Source organism: Leptodactylus fuscus, chromosome 2 (genome assembly GCF_031893055.1).
Source record: "Leptodactylus fuscus isolate aLepFus1 chromosome 2, aLepFus1.hap2, whole genome shotgun sequence".
NCBI lineage: Eukaryota > Metazoa > Chordata > Amphibia > Anura > Leptodactylidae > Leptodactylus > Leptodactylus fuscus.
The window spans coordinates 65,914,497-65,931,342 of NC_134266.1; the positions used below are offsets into that span (position 1 = coordinate 65,914,497).

General features: G+C 42.1%; 1 protein-coding gene across 1 annotated transcript in view; it reads left to right on the forward strand.

Moving 5' to 3' along the window:
- Nucleotides 1–16,846, forward strand: part of LIMK1 (LIM domain kinase 1) — a 58,670-nt gene that overhangs the window by 9,922 nt on the left and 31,902 nt on the right. Inside the window, exon 2 of the mRNA XM_075263875.1 lies at nucleotides 5,160–5,256. Within this exon, the coding sequence (XP_075119976.1) occupies nucleotides 5,160–5,256 (97 nt within the window). The remainder of the gene's footprint in view (nucleotides 1–5,159; nucleotides 5,257–16,846) is intronic.

The window sequence follows — 16,846 nt, forward strand, 5'->3', positions numbered from 1 at the left end:
TTTAACCAATAAGGAAATAAACATTATCTATGTGTAATTTCATCTTATTTTCCATGCTATAGACCATTGATGGTGAACCTTTTAGAGACCGAGTGCCCAAACTGCAACCCCAAATTCACTCATTTACGTACAAAGTGCCAACACGGCAATTTAACCTTAATATTTTGCGGATCCACAAATGTGGACAATTACGGACTAGCAATATATGGTTGTGTGAATGGGGCTTTACAGAGCTTTCAATTATACAGACAACTTTGTACAGTACTGCGTTTGGTATGATTTTGAACAATTACTGCTCACTATTAACTATGTCTGCTATTAAACAAAAACTGTGTGCTCTAAATAGTGAAGGGCCCCCACACAGTCCAATCTGCTACACAGTGGCCCCACACAGTACAATCTGCTCCACAGTGGCCCCACACAGTACAATCTGCTCCACAGTGGTCCCACACAGTACAATCTGCTACACAGTGGCTCCACACAGTACAATCTGTTCCACAGTGGCCCCACACAGTACAACCTGCTCCACAGTGGCCCCACACAGTACAATCTGCTACACAGTGGCCCCACACAGTCCAATCTCCTACACAGTGGTCCCACACAGTACAATCTGCTCCACAGTGGTCCCTCACAGTACAACCTGCTCCACAGTGGTCCCACACAGTACAATCTGCTCCACAGTGGTCCCACACAGTACAATCTGTTCCACAGTGGCCCCACACAGTACAGTCTGCTCCACAGTGCCCCACACACAGTACAATCTGCTCCACAGGGGCCCCACACAGTACAATCTGCTCCACAGTGGCCCCCACACAGTATAATCTGCTCCACAGGGGCCCACACAGTACAATCTGCTCCACAGTGGCCCCCACACAGTATAATCTGCTCCACAGTGGCCCCACACAGTACAATCTGCTCCACAGTGGCCCCCACACAGTATAATCTGCTCCACAGTGGCTCCCACACAGTACAATCTGCTCCACAGTGGCCCCCACACAGTATAATCTGCTCCACAGTGGCCCCCACACAGTATAATCTGCTCCACAGTGGCTCCCACACAGTACAATCTGCTCCACAGTGGCCCCCACACAGTATAATCTGCTCCACAGTGGCTCCCACACAGTACAATCTGCTCCACAGTGGCCCCCACACAGTATGATTTGTTCAATAGATAGGTGCCCACAGACAGGGCTCTGAGTGCCAACTCTGGCACCCATGAAATAGGTTTGCCATCGCAACCATACGCTTTGGTAAAGGATATCACTGATCAGTAGCACTTACCCGCAGGGCAAGAAAAATGTAAAGTGGGCCACGTTGTTGTTGTATAGATAGCACCTTTGGGTATTTATTCATGTAATTATTCTGCAAGCTGCCCTTTTTGGCGCGCAACAGATTTTTTTTCTCTATTATGTCCAACATCAACCAGTATCTCCTTACCTAATATATTAGAAAAATCTACATTTTCAGGTACAGGGGACCAAGACAGATTTAGGAAACACTAGTTTTGCTAATTTCCTCCATACCCCTAAGATAGTCACTGTGCTGATGCTGATCTGATGGTCAGACACTTGGTGTTGTCCGCTGGTGGGGCTACAACCATGTAATTGCATTGTAGTCTTCTACAGACAGCTGACAGTTCATCCACACCTATAGGACACAGAACAGAAAGGACACTGTTCTTCAGAGAGATACTTGACAATGGATAGTAGGGAGATTAATTAAAAACTAAATAGTGATTTTCTCTGAAATAGCTGAATAGGATGTTATTCAGATCAGAAAGCCGACTGCTGGCATTACGCTAGCTCTAATATCATGAGACTTGTGAGTTTATTAATATACATGCTAGATTTCCATAGAGAAACCTTCAAGTTGGAATCTGCACTTCAGGTAAATGACACGCACAATATCTGGCTACAACGGCGCACTATAGTATCCGAGAGGATATGTAAATAATTCACATTAAGTATGTTATAAACTGATGTGCCGGGTATGCAAGCCGGAGGAAGAGGATGGTAAAACTTACATCCACTCCTGTAATAAGCTGTGATCTACGGAGAGCAGCAAGTAATAACTGGAATAGAAAAATACGGGACGTGTACGCCGCGGTTTTTTTTACGGTGCGCATATACGCCGTGTTAACGCCGCGTGTATTCTGAACAATATATACTGAGCTTGTAACATAATGGGAATAGGGACATCATTTAATCCAGTGGGTGCTCAGACACAAAAATGTATATTAATGGACACATGGCACATATTACAATTTACAATTGAATCTGCCCATTCTCATCAACTTCTCTTAATACTCCCGCACAGTATAATGCCCCTACAGTCACCTGACATAATATGCCCCCACATTATAATGTCCCGCTCCAATTGAGAATGAACTCCTTTTGCTGATGTCCCACATTATAATGTCCAACTACACCAACAGTATAATGTCCTCTTTATTTGCCCCCAAATTGTATTGTCCCCCTCCATCTGCCCCACAGTTTAAATTCCCTCTCCAGCTGTCCCAACAGTATAATGTCCCCCTCTACCTGCCTCCGCAGTAAATTCCCCCCGCTGTTGCCCCCACAGTATTATGTCCCTCTACTGGTTCCCCCACAGTGTCAAACAACCCCCCCCCCCCCCAATACTCACCTCACTCCGTTCCCCTGCTCTTCTTCTATCTCTACTCTGGAGCTTTCAGGGAGGAGCAGGTGTGATAGAAGTGACGTCACTATATGATATGACACCTACCACTCCCCAGGCAGAGTTGGGTGGAATGGTGAAGCAGGGCGTGGATGACTCTGTACTGCTGTTAAGTTGAAGTCAGGACATAACTCCCGCTAACTGAGACAGGAACCAGAATCCAGGTCACTTTCATTTCAGCTAGCTTTTCATAACTCAATACTACAGGCAATTACATAAAAGAAAATTGTATTGTTTAAAAATATATCTAAAAAAATTCTTCTCTAATATATCCCACTTGAGACAAAATGCAGGCCACCCGAGTCAGATTTATAGCAGTAGTGGAGGAGTGAGTGCAAGCAGAAAAAGAGAAAAGCAGAAAGGCCAAGACTTCAGACTTCATGTACACAACCACGTGTGCATTCTGAGTATGTTACAAGGATTGGTCCCGATCTGATATTCCCCAATTTGTTCCAATGGATTTTTTTTTATAGGACTTGCCCTAAAAACATCAGGACGGATTTCAGAACATACACAGATTGCACCCTCGGTTATGTGCAGGAATCCCTAGTCTCATGGAGAATTGCAAACTACAGACAGAGATAACTACTGTAAATCATATAATAATGGCCAAATATAGTGTTACTTCTTATGAACAGTGCCACCCTGCTTTATGGTTGTGTATGATATTACAGTTCAGCTTTTCCCTTAAAGAGAGATGAGCTGCAAGTCAAGACACAACCCGCACATAAGAACTGGACTGTTTTTATATTATTTTTTGACAAAGCCAACCTTCTTCTTACGCCATTTACTGTAACCATGCACATTATAGTTCATCCCAGTTTCATGGATTGTGCCATGTAAATGGAGCTGTGCTTACAGGAAATCATGAAGTACATTGGTGATGAATACAGTAGATGGCATTCCCAAAATGTCTAGCATGCTTAGCGGAGAGGATAATAATCTGTAAGTTGGTGGGAGCCTGATGTGTAGGCGATTTCCTGATGTAGATAGGGAGGTTTAGAAAGACAGCAGAAGAAACAGGCTGTTAGAGCTAATACAGTTTTTCTTCTTTTCCAAGCGCTTTACTGACATCAATATTGTTCTGTACTTCTCTGTAATGTCCTATATGGTGGTGCTGCTTCTGAATGAGTTGGAGAGAGTTAGTGAGCAGAATCCCCTGTTTTCTCCATGTACTGGCTATGGGAGACATCACGGCAGCTAGTCTCTACCTGTTAGTTTAGGGAAAAATGAATGAAACCTATTTTATGACCAGAAACCATGTTATTCTGCTTGTACACAAACAACTGCTTATTCTTAAAGGGTTTAAGCCATGAAAAATATTTATCCTTTCTCCATAGGATTGTGAATTGGTGGGGCCCCAAAGAGCTTGAGAACGGGCGATGTTTAACACCTATTGTGAATGTAGCCACAGTGAAGACAGACGAATCCCTGGTAAATGCCCCTGCTCCCATTTACTTTAATCGGCGTACCAGAGATAGCCAAAGTACAACACTCAACTATATATGCGGGTCCCATTAAAGAGAATAGAAGCAAGTGTGCGTCTGCGTTCACCAAGGGTTTGGTTGCCTTCACTGTGGCTGCATTCACAATGAGGATAAAACATGATACAGAAATGGCGGTTTGCAATGCTTTATTCACTTCTATTGGACTTACGGACCAGTATCACCACTTGTCATTGTTAAGGCTAATTCACACGGGGGCAAGGAGGCGGATTTTCACAGCAGATTTCGCCTCAAAATCCGCCTCCATACAATGGTGGTCTATGGAGACCACTAGCATTCTTTTTTCCGCTAGTGGCATGTTGCCGCTAGTGGAAAAAAAGAAGCGAGCTGCCCTTTCTTCAGGCGGATTCTGTGGCTCGCTGAGCTGTGGCTTCCGCCTGGCGGCAGAAACCTCTGGAGTCAGCCCATTCATTTCAGCCGACTCTGGAGGAGGAAGCCACGACCGCAACGGTCGTGGCAGGCGGGTTTTGACCAGAGAGTGACGGGGCTCCACGCGTCACTCTCGGTGCCCAAATCCGCCCCACCACCCCTTGTGTAAACGAGCCCTTAACCTTTATAATTGTTCCATTGGGCCTGCGATTGATCTTTGTTGTACATTTGTTGTATTCATGTTGCCTTTGTTTCTGATGCTAATCTCTTGCCATAACCATTATTATCTTGTTGACTACTTGTTGATGACCCATGGCTAGCCCTTGAATATGTCTTCTAATATGCTCTGCTGTCACTGCCAATCTAAGACGTATCTCGGGATCTTGACCCGGGGATTCTATGTCACGACTAGACAGGAAAAATCTTTAGGATTGTGCAAACAAGTACAAATATTGCACCCAATGTTCTTCCTTCTTCCTTAATTCTCCTGGCTCAGTTGACTTTGTTCAGGCGACCATGTTGAGACTTTTTGACAAATAATTTCAAAATGTATTCCTTTTCTAATGCTTACATACTTTATTCTTTCTACAGGTAATGATTTGCCAGTATGTGCCAGTTGTGGACAAAGTATCTATGATGGACGTTATCTGCAGGCCTTGGACTCAGATTGGCACACTGACTGTTTCAGGTAGGGTTACCAAAAATGCTACAATGATACATGAGTATATTTGTAATCAGGGCTGTGGAGTCGGAGTCTGTAAAAAAATGTCTGATTCTAGCTCGTAAATAAAATGATTCATTGTTGTAAATTATATTATGCAATTTTTAATTTTATATAACTAACTAGTGTACAGTTTGTTACATATTTACTTTGAATGGAGTTCAATCTCTAACTTTTTAAGAAATTGTAGGATCTTTACTGCTTCTGTCTGACTTTTGCTGTCAGCCATATATGAAGGAGCCAGAGTTGGGCAATGAAAAATAGAGGAGTCGGAGACTATGGTTTGGCCTACCTACTCGCCCACCCCAGAGAGTAACATGAAGTTCTTGGGCTCCAGTGCAAATTCTGTTCCAAGTCCCCCAACTATAATATATAATTTATGGTACTGGTCTCGTGATATTGAGAAAAGACACCTTATGGGCCTCTTTAGGCTCCTGGACTTGGCCTCTTTATAGCTCTTTGTTCTTTTGTCACCAATAGCCTTATTTTCCTAATCAAGTTTACCTATCTTTACTTCCAACCTCACACTTCTGAAAAAGTGGAAAGTCACCTGAAACGACTGGTATGCTTTAAAAACCTAAAGAAGCAATACTTACCAATTCCTACCTTACACCGCTTATAAGGTACTGTACCTTCTGGTCTCTACTTACAAGTCTCTTTTCAGCACCGAGGAAGTGCCACTCAGCCAGTTACTCATTGAGACTGGCTACAGCCACTGATTGGCCAAGCAGGCTTGTCTTACGTGTCTTTGACAGGAAGAAGGAAGTAGCAAGGGCCCAGTAAGTGTTGGAATGGAAGCACTGGGATTCTGTTAGATGAATACAAGACTAACCCGGGAATGAGCAGAGATGATGGAGCCTGATAGGGACAGCAATAGCAACAGTCCAGAGATGGATTACAGGGGTGAGTATTAACTATTTTATTGTGTCCCCCAGTAAAATAGTAAATACTCAGGAGACAATCCCTTTAATTGGCTTCCTTGGTCTTCACATTCTACATTGAAATAACGCCTTTTGGTCTGTGTGTCATCTTATGGATTAAAATCACTTTATGGGTTAAAATATACATTTAAAAAAGTACAATATACGATCAAAGGAGATAATGCAAATATCTGCATGGTGCAATTGTAATAGGTAGCAGTGGATACTAGGCAGTACTGGGACGGTGACAACATGGCTGCTCCACTGCACCTGGATCCTCAATGGCTGCATTCCGCTGTGTCTCCTTCTGAGCTGCTGCCCAGACATAACCCCTACAAGTCACCCAAAGCCACCCACTGGCAATGAAGGACATTGGGACAGAATGGATGTCCTGTACCAGCGCTGGCAATGTAAGCAGCACTTAGTCTAATGAATGACATGGCATCTTTTACAGGTAATAATTCTCAATAACATGGCGAGGCTTAGAGGTTCAGCTAAACAAACAGTTCTGTGAGGACGATACTCATTAAAACTGATGCATAGTGCTTCGGTCTCAATATCGAGAGTGCTAGAGTCACATGCACCAGAATTATTAAAGTGGCTCCAGCCATGTGCCAAAAATGAAATCTATGCCAGTCAGGCACTGCTGTAGATTTCAGGGATATCCGACACCAGTTTTCCTGGTGTATGTGGCAGTAAATCTGTCAGGCGGAGGAGTCCCCATTCTCGTCAGCCTTTATTTTCTCAAAAGTGGTGAGCTGTTTGGAAAATCAGCAAGATGGTGCATTTTTGGTGCCAAAAAATACAACACTTCTTTGTCAGAAAACAATTGTGACTCTTTTAGTAAGTTGCCATTTTATGGGAAGAAATAGAGTAAATATGTTTGTATACAGTATATGGGAAGATTAATTGATAATAAAGACGCCATATAAGGTGGAATTTATCCAGCCTTGCACTCCAGAATTATTATATGGGTGCAAATTATATATTGCATTTTTATATTACTCCACATTTGAAAAAGTGAACTTCTTGTAAGTTTTATGTTAAGCCCCCACGTAGCATAAAAGCAGTTTTTTTTATTGCAGATTTTGTGGCTACAATCTGCCACAAAAAAATGTCACGTTTCCACAACGTGGGGCCTCAGCCTTAATGTCACAGTTTTTGATGCATGCCTTTATTTGTGCAAAAATTGCAAATTTTTCCACTTGCGCCACACTTTCCATTTTGTAAAAAGTGTCCAGGGTGTGGACGTAGAGGTGCTTTATTTCCCAATAAATATAACACTATTTGCATCAGAAAACTGGTCAAAATAACAGTTTAGAGACCAGCTTCAGGCCTATGAACCACCCAAGATGTGACAGACGTGAGCCTACTATAAAGCATGGCATACTACACGCCAGTCTTAATAAATCATCCCCTTTGTGCAACATTTGATAAAATGATAACATTTGGAGTAACTTACACCAATGCAGATTCTAGCAAAACTGACTTTAAAAATTCCCTTTGTGATAAATTTCCCCATTGGTGGTATTGGTATTTACATCAGGGGTCCCCAACCGCCAGTCCACGGACCAGTACCGAGCCGCAGGGCATGTTGCAGCGGTCCGCATACCGGTGACGCTGAGTCAGCAGCTGCTGTGGAGCTGGCGAGTGCCCAGGGTTGAGCCAGGACCTGCTAGCCGCCACAACACTGACGCTTGATTGTTGCTCATCGGGATAAAGTGAGCAAAGTGCGGGATTAAGCCGGGACTCGCTGTATGTCCGGTATTCTAGTACTATGCAGGACATGCAGCGGGTTTTGGCTCCACCCTGCACTCGCCTACCAAACTTTGGGCAACTACATTACACGTCACTTGTCCCTGTGACGTGTAATGTAGCTGTAGTGAGGCTGTAGTGAAGTTAATAGCAGCATTAGGAGTGATATCCGTCATCAGTAGCCATCTTCATAACCTGCAGTGTCCGTCATCAGTAGCCATCTTAGGTGCACTTAGGCCCACTGAGGCGTTTAGCACCTCCCTGTGCTGAACTCCTAGTTACACCTCTGCCCAAAATCCCACGGATTCTGCCTTATGGTGACTTGAGTCACATTAAATATAATAAAAATTATATAGTTTGCACTTTCATTATCCCTACAGAAAAACTACCAGTGTTTACGTAGGTATAATTGACATGTTACGATTTCCAGAACCGCAACTGTTTTGCAAATCGCACCGTATCCGCTGTGCATATTTTTCCGCAAGATGTGGATGGGGGAAACATTAGAATCCCATCCACCTTGTAGTGACCGTAAAACGCCACGGGTTCCTCCACGGCGTTTACACCATGTGGGACCCCCGCCTTAGGCTAAAACCCCCCATAGCGAAATGCAGCTAAAAGAAGGCAGTGGAAAAGTAATGCGTTTATTTCTGCCATGTTTTTCGTTGCATTTTTTTGCTACATTTTCCTCTGCAGTTTTTTGGCCCTTAAAAAAACCTATAGGTATTGGATTATCCAGAATCTCATTCACTTTGCTGGCACTGTAAAATGCAGCAGGTTTTTTTTCCTGCTGCATTTCCATAGCAGGAAAAACGCTGCGTTTCCACTATTTAGCCTAAATTTCGTCTTTAAACAAGCGGATCTTTTGAGACTGGGCTACCTTGTTTAATAAAGGTAAACACATAGAAGCTAATGCTGAAATAGCACAAACATCTATGGTAGTAGCTTCAGGTCTTCATGTCTGTGTAGCAGAATCATTTATCTGAGCACTAGATCTGTCACTGGCGCTGCGGAAGTAAATGCTGTGATGATTTGGTGTGTGTGTGGGGGGGTGTCTCTGCTGTTAAAACAGCTGTGTGTTCAGAACTTCCTGTTCTTCTATATTACTCACAGGGGGCGAGGGAAACAAAACAGGGGATAGGCAGACAGGGCAGACAGCTGTGAGAACTAACTGCATGGAGGATGGAGCAAAAGCAACAGGCAGGAAAGAAACTGTAAGTTTGGCAGCGTCATTTACATGTATAGGGATTGGGTTTATGGCAAAGTTACTCCTGTTTTTTACTAAGCTCAGCCACATTTCACTACACAACATGTATCTTCTATATTCTACTTCTGCTTAATATTTTACAGACTCCTTTGTAGTGTTACTGTGCAGTTTGTGCTTTAGTGTTTCTAAAATGTTTCCCATAAAGCTACAAATTCTATAGCCGGCCATAGGGATAAATGGATTGTGGACTGCGGGACATGAGCATATACCAGAAAACTTTGGTGTCAGTCTTCTTCCCCTACCTATCAGGTATCGGTCCACCTCCAAGTGACACTTAAAGAGATAAGAAGATGCAGAGAGGGGGCACTTTCATTGGTTGTGTCATATCCAAAGCCGTGCCGCTGTATATTTCTGTATGGAACGTATTACTACAGTATAGTATTCAACAACTGAAAGCGACACCTAAGTGGCAGGTTGGCTGTTCAGTAGAAAGTAGTGTGGACTATATTATTACAAATGAACCCATATCACCTGACATTAGTATTGAATGGGCATACAACGCTAGAATAATGGAAATACAGGTTCGATATCTTTAAATTCATGTTTGTAGATATATTATCTATTGGCTAGTCATACTGTAGTATTACGAGATATTTCGCTATCTTATTTCAAGATACTATCACTGGATGCTAGCTTGTCTCAAAAAGAGGCCTAAGGCTCCATTCCCACGGAGTAACGCGCCGCTCATTCTGACACGTAAACACACACTTCAAAACAGATCTCATTGACTTCAATGGGTGCCAGCTTACGGGCGCTATGCGCATATCACATTGAAAGCAAAAGGTAAAAAAGCCTTCCATTGAGTTCAATGGGTAGCGCATGTAAGCCGGCACCCATTGAGGTCAATGGGATCTGTTTTGAAGCGTGTGTTTACGTGTCAGAATGAGCGGCGCGTTACTCCGTGGGAACGGAGCCTTACTCTAGATGACGATAAAAACAAGAATAAAATAAAGAGACACAATAAGCCATAAAACGGAGCAGCACATAATACATATGGTCAGATATATAGCATACAGTATGTTGATATGTGAATGTGGAGTACAAACAAATAAGAGAAACCAATAGGTGCACCATAGGTTAACAAACCAACATTAAACATAATCACATCCAGCCCAAGTGGAAAACCCAAGAAAAACACTTTTAACAAATAAAGTTCATCACCAATATGTGTCCACCCAGCCTTAGGCACTTGCCCTTTACTTCTTACAGTGCTTTTCATGGGTTTTACACTTGGGCTGGATTATAGGAGTATTACCGTAGTTATCAGGCAGTGTCTAACTTTCATTAACCCATGAGTTACTTATCAGTTTCTCTTATTTCTTGGTACTATACATTCACATAGCAGAGTACTGTGTGTTGTCTATCTGACCATGTGTATTCTGAACACCCCCTTTCATTTTATATTAAGTCGCATGCTCTTTTATATGATGTTTCTATCTTATAAATATCTTTTTTTGACCATATACATATTGTTAGTTGGGTTTCTCATTTTTTTGAAAAGGAAAAATGCAAAATGTCTGTAAAAAATGCTTGTTACAGATATATCAGAAACACCACCGTGCAAATGCATGGAATACAAAGCACTGTAAAAATACTCACTGTTAAAAAGATGAACAAATTGCATGTGTGAAAGAGGACCAAAAACCAACCCACAAAGTACCAGCCTCTTACAGTGTTCATTTGCTCCACCATATTGTATGTTTTAGATAATATGACGGCAGTGTTAAGCACCCCTCTTCTGTACAGAACACTCTATTCCTTCTCATATTTGGGCCATACATGAGAATCGATCCATATGTAACCTGTAATTTCTGTATAGATCTATATGTGACCAAGGACGACTTCTTCTGCAGTATATCACTGCTAACCATTGGCAGATATTCTGCATGACAGTGGAACTTTCCAGCTCCATAGGATGGATGATACACATAGTCTTTAGAAACAACGTGCCTCATGTCTCTGTGACTTCCTAGTGGATATTGATCGATCCCACAACATGGCTTCCTCCGCTGTGAGTCTAAGTACATGAATGTATGACAATGGATGATAAATGTTCCTGATGTAATGGAACTTCTGGTTACAGATCAGAGTGTAGGTGATGAAAAGGAGGGATGAGCTCGGCTGCTTTGTCCTTATCTGCTGAGAGGAATTTCTGCTGCTTTCCATGAGTCACAGTCATACATTGGTTACTGGACTAGAAGGTGTTACTAGAATCCTACGATAAAGCCGGCCCAGCATTACACAGCCCACATGTCATCTCTATGAACTGTGTGACCCAACCCTAACATAAGATAAAGTTCACAGACAAGCATGAACAACATTCACATAGGTTCATTTTAGCTTGTCTTTCCTCAGTGAGACCTTGACAAAGCTCAGAGACGGCTATTATATGTCAGTAGTCACTATAAACATAAGGCATGACACTCATACGTCTTATGTTATTGTCGTATGAAGTTGCCAATGTCTGCAGGACCAGCTGACCACCTAATGTGTATGGAGGCCTCCTAAATTTTTAGGGACAAGATTAGGGACATTGAATTTCAGTGGCTTATCCTTTTGATCTGCCATCGGATAAGCCACCACCAGAAGTGGAATTCTCCCCATTCGCAATATATGCATGCTTGGCTGAACAAAGAGTGCATGTGTATGAATTGCTTGTGATAGTATCCCCATTGGCTGATTTGTCTAAGAGTTATTAGCATCCTTAGGAACAGTATGGCCGAGGTTACATGGTGAAGACTTCCCTGAAACCTACCTTAGCTGAGTTCACACAGAGTTTTTTGGTCAGAAACCATCCTCAAAATCAGCCTCCAAAATAAGCCTCCTAATAGAACTCTATTGGGAGGCTTTTTTTGAAGGCTGATTTTGAGGCGGATTCCTGACCAAATTCCTGACCAAAAAACTCAGTGTGAACTCAGCCTTACTGTATCTCTGGTATGCTATCGGGGCTTTGAATATTTGTGTCCATTCAGTATTCTCAAGTTCTACTTTTTTCACTCATTGAGTATCTCTTTAAAGGAATTTTATCATTAGAATTAGGTTTTAGCTAATTTGCTATATAATCCTGGCTTCTTCATTATGGTAATGAGTTTTCTCGCAGCACTGGGGGCATCCCCTGTGATTCAAGAAAACTCTCCAGTGCCCCCGCCTTCTAGTTCTCCGCCTCTTCTCTCATGTTGGGCGACAGGAAAATGGCCGACGGATATGCGCAGTCGGCCATTTTCCTGTGGCCTTACAGGAGAGAAGAAAACAAGAAAAACGTGGTGCTGGAGAGTTTTCTCGCAGCACAGGAGACACCCCCAGTGCTGCGAGAAAACTCATTACCATAATGAAGAAACCAGGAATATATAGCAAATTACCGTAGCTAAAAACGGGATCTGGATTTAGCTAAAAAAGGGATTCTAATGATAGAATCCCTTTAAACAGGATATGTTTCGATGAATGAAAAATCCAATATTCTGAAATGCCAAATCTGGTCAGTGATCCAATCCAAAATTAAAATTGTGCCCATGTCCTACCACAAGCCGCATCCTCTAAAATGTGACCACACAATTGCTGCAGTTGAGAATCGGAACTATCTTAAGAGGATTTATGCAGCTGGGAGAGATGGGCAGGCTGCTGCCTTGGCTCCGGAGACACTTTTCAGCTCTGCATTGAGCCCAGTTTGACATATTATTCTAGCGGGGTTTTTATCAGGCTTTATATCTTCTTTTATCATTAATATCGATTTGTATTTGCTGCAGAAACATTCTGGATCCTGTTTTAAAAACAAAAAGTTTCCCTGAAGATTTTTTTAATTGATGAATTGAGAAATTGAGGGGAATTTATTACAGACCTAAATGCAGACAGTTTAAAGGGAACTTGTCACTGACTTTTGTTACAATAATGTAGGAAAGTAGATCGTGAGCTAGTTTCCTGTCCGTATGTTCCGTGCGGAGACCATGCTGAAAGCACATGGACCCCATTATAGTCTTATAGGGTTCGTGTGCTTTCACGTTACAACGCTTGTGAACTAAGCCTTATATTTGAAACGACTCTTGAAGAGGTTACTTGTAGGAGTTTTTTTAAGTCTAGCACCAGGGTTTTGTTTTTTTAAGCCTCTAGTTTTTGCGGGTTTTTTAGGCTGAGGCCCCACATCACGAAAAAGTTGCTTTTATTGTTGCAGATTTTGATGAATTTTCTGAGCTAAAGTCAAGAGAAGTATTAGAGATTCCTATATATTTCCCATTCCTTTTGCAACAATTCCTGGCTTTGGCTCAAACCTCCACATAATCTGCAAAAAAAAAGCAGCTTTTCCATAACATGGGACCTTGACCTAAGCATTTAATGACCCAATTTTGTTACAGTTTTAACCAAACCTCAACCACTAGGACTAAATTTCCCCCTTAAAGACAATGGAGCACTTCCTCTGTCTTTCAGTTTCCAGAGGTTACAAGTAGAGATGAGCGAATATTACTCGTTCGAACACCTCCGCCGCATAGCTTACGGTGTATAAACACTTCTGGGGCATCGAATTTTTACTGCCCCGGAAGTAGCAGAAAAGGGAACCCATAGAAGTTAATGGGAGGCTTTTTTTCAGCGCTGAAATTCCACACCAAATTCCTCACGTGTGAATACACCCTAAAACTGTGAACCCGTGGAATAGTTGCTGCAGATGAAAATGTCATAAAAGCTTCATGTTTTCTTACAATATAACAATAACACCTGCGTCACTGTATAGAATTCTTTTCCCTTTATGTCTTCCCCTCAGTCATGTCCTTACCCATAACTTGGATGAACGTGATGGATATTTCTCTATTTTCAGCTGTAGTATTGTATGTAACTATGTATCACTTAAACCTAGGCCAGGCAATAGAAATGACAAATGTATGATAGTGGTGCATGCTGTGTAAAAGCATTGGCTCATCTTATTATAAATACATTCTTACCACAGAAATTGGACTATTGCAATAAGCCATCACATTTTCAAACAAGAATATATTTGGGAAAAATACTTGACCCAGTCCACAGAATGTTCGCCCCATCCATTGGTAACTTGCTTTGTATTCAGATAAAAACTTCTGCCATTGACTTCCATTAAAAATATTGGTCGACATTTACTAAAGTACTTGCTTCAGAATTCTGTCATCAGTTGCGCCTTCATTTTAGTACAAGTCAGTTTAGACTAATTTATTTAGTAATATGTGTGTAAGGGAATTGCTAGTTGTGCAATTCCCTAGCGCTGCAGCTGGAATATTGGAATAAGGGGAAGACAGAGACAGTGAGCCCTAAACTCATCCCAGCCCCTGTCCCTACCTAATTGTCCCAACTGTCCTAATGACAGGAACAACTGGGCGGTAATCCCTTCTCTGAAATAAGTGGCACGCAGAACAAGACAGGACAAAACAACACAGAAGCAAAGTCGGAAAGAAAGGGTCAAAGCCAGAGAGACAAAGCAGTACAAAATTGTAATTCAAAAGAATAGTCACAAGGGAAGCCAAAGGTCAGAAGTCAGTAATACAATAGAAGAACAAGTAGGAAGCTAGCGAGGACAAAGTCACAGGACAGAGTCAAAATAGCCAGCAAACCTGTGTGGGCTGATGACCTGTATATAGGAAGCCCAGGACCTACATAGGCAAGGCTAAGATTAACTATTAGATGAACAGAGGGAAACAAAGTGCAGGAGATGGGTGTGGTGGAAATTCAATCACAGAGGAGATATAATAGAGCAGTATTCAGACAGAGCAACAAAAAAATCTAAGCAAGGAATCAAACTGAACCCGCCTCCTGTGCCGTAGCGTGCGAGGGTGACACAGAGACTCAAACAGGCATACATGTTACAATGTGTTTTAACCAAAAAGTAGTCAGGACCTGCTGGATACTTTTCAAAGATGTTTATGCAGGGTAGTGCGACTTTGTGGAGCCAGATTTCTTACTTCTGTGCATCACTCAGCGTCGGACATACCATTGGTGTAACCTGCACAGCTACACTAGGGCCCAATAAGTACGGAGGCCCTATCACCATACAAGCAGCTTTCTAATGTCTATTAGATTGTGAGAAAATGCCTGAACCCATGAATTTAATGGCTAATTTTAGAGAGATGTAAAAAGGGTAAGATATTTAAAAAAAACAAACCACAGTGGCCCAGAACTGTTCTTGCAGAGGTCCCCAGGCAAAGTAAAAGTCTAATGTACAGTATGCCAACTAGGAGTTGGCTGAAGAAGAGGAAAGTGTCTAGCTGTATGCGGGATGCTGCAAATCTGTCGCACAGCATGTGCCACTGAGATAAATTTGGCACATCTTGTGACATTGTTTACATTGGCATTCAGGAAGAAAAGAAGAAAATTTGCAATCATGTGAACAGGAATTAAGCAGGATCTGTAGACATAAGTGAACTGAGAATATACTAGTGCACTAGTTTTACCCTTGGGATAGATATGGGAAATATTGCTTCGTACCCTCATAGGGACTCCGTGCACCACTTACTCGGATATCTGAGTAATCACTCCTCCCCCTCCTCCCAAAAATTGTTGAGCGTTGCAGACGACCAATTTAGCACAAGGTCATTTCTGGATATTAATGCTGTGCTGTGGGAAACATATTGTTGGTGCATTGTGCGCTTTTTTTCATGCAGTCAGCAGTCCAGGAATTGTTTATAGAGTGATGTCTCCTCCTCGCTGTATACCGGGCATCGCTAGCCTGGCCTTATCCCAAGCACTGCCATTCTCTGCCATTTGCTATAAGTGCTGCCTGATGTCGGAGAAGGCCGTGTCATTAATCTTGTGTCTATTATGCTCCAGATAATGAAGCCGCCCTGCAGCGGACACAATTCATTATTGAGATGTTCTGCGGTAGATGGGACTCGGCTCCGTTACTGGTTTTTAATAATAAAAAATTATCATTATTTTATGTGGCTGACAGATTCCATAGTGTTGTACATTGCAGAGAAGATGGACCTAGGTTATGACACTATAAAAACTCATTTCATGATATCTGCAATATATTTTGTTAAGTGGTTTATGATCAATATTGCTGAAATGATCACTTGTTGTGCCCCCAGTCTAACACATAGGAGGAAATCAATTATTGTTTTATTGGCACCTTTTGGGGGTAAAATAGTCACAAATTGGCGATATTCCACTATGTAATGCCACTTGCAACCTAAATAGTCTTATGTGGAGTTTTTGCACCACCCCACCAATAGAGATTTATGTGATGACAGTGCACAAGTATAAGGCTAAGGCTCCACATTGCGGAAACGCAGCTTTTTTTTGTTGCAGATTTTTGAGCCAAAGCCAGAAGTGGAGTGAGCAGAAGGGAAAAGTATAACTTACTATATATTTCCAATTCCTTTGGTAACCATTCTTGATTTTGGCTCAAAAAGAGGCAACAAAATCTGTAATAAAAAAGCTGCGTTTCCACAACATGGGGCTTTAGCCTAAGACTGAGGCCCCACGTTACGGAAATGCAGATTTTTTTGTTGCGAATTTATGGGAACTCTATAAAAAGCTCTTATACTTCTGCTCAATCCACTCCTGACTTTGGCTAAAAAAAAAAAAAACTGCAACAAAAAAAGCTGCGTTTCCGCAATGTGGGGACTAAGAGACTCTTCATTCAGAAGGCTGGGTTTGGGAC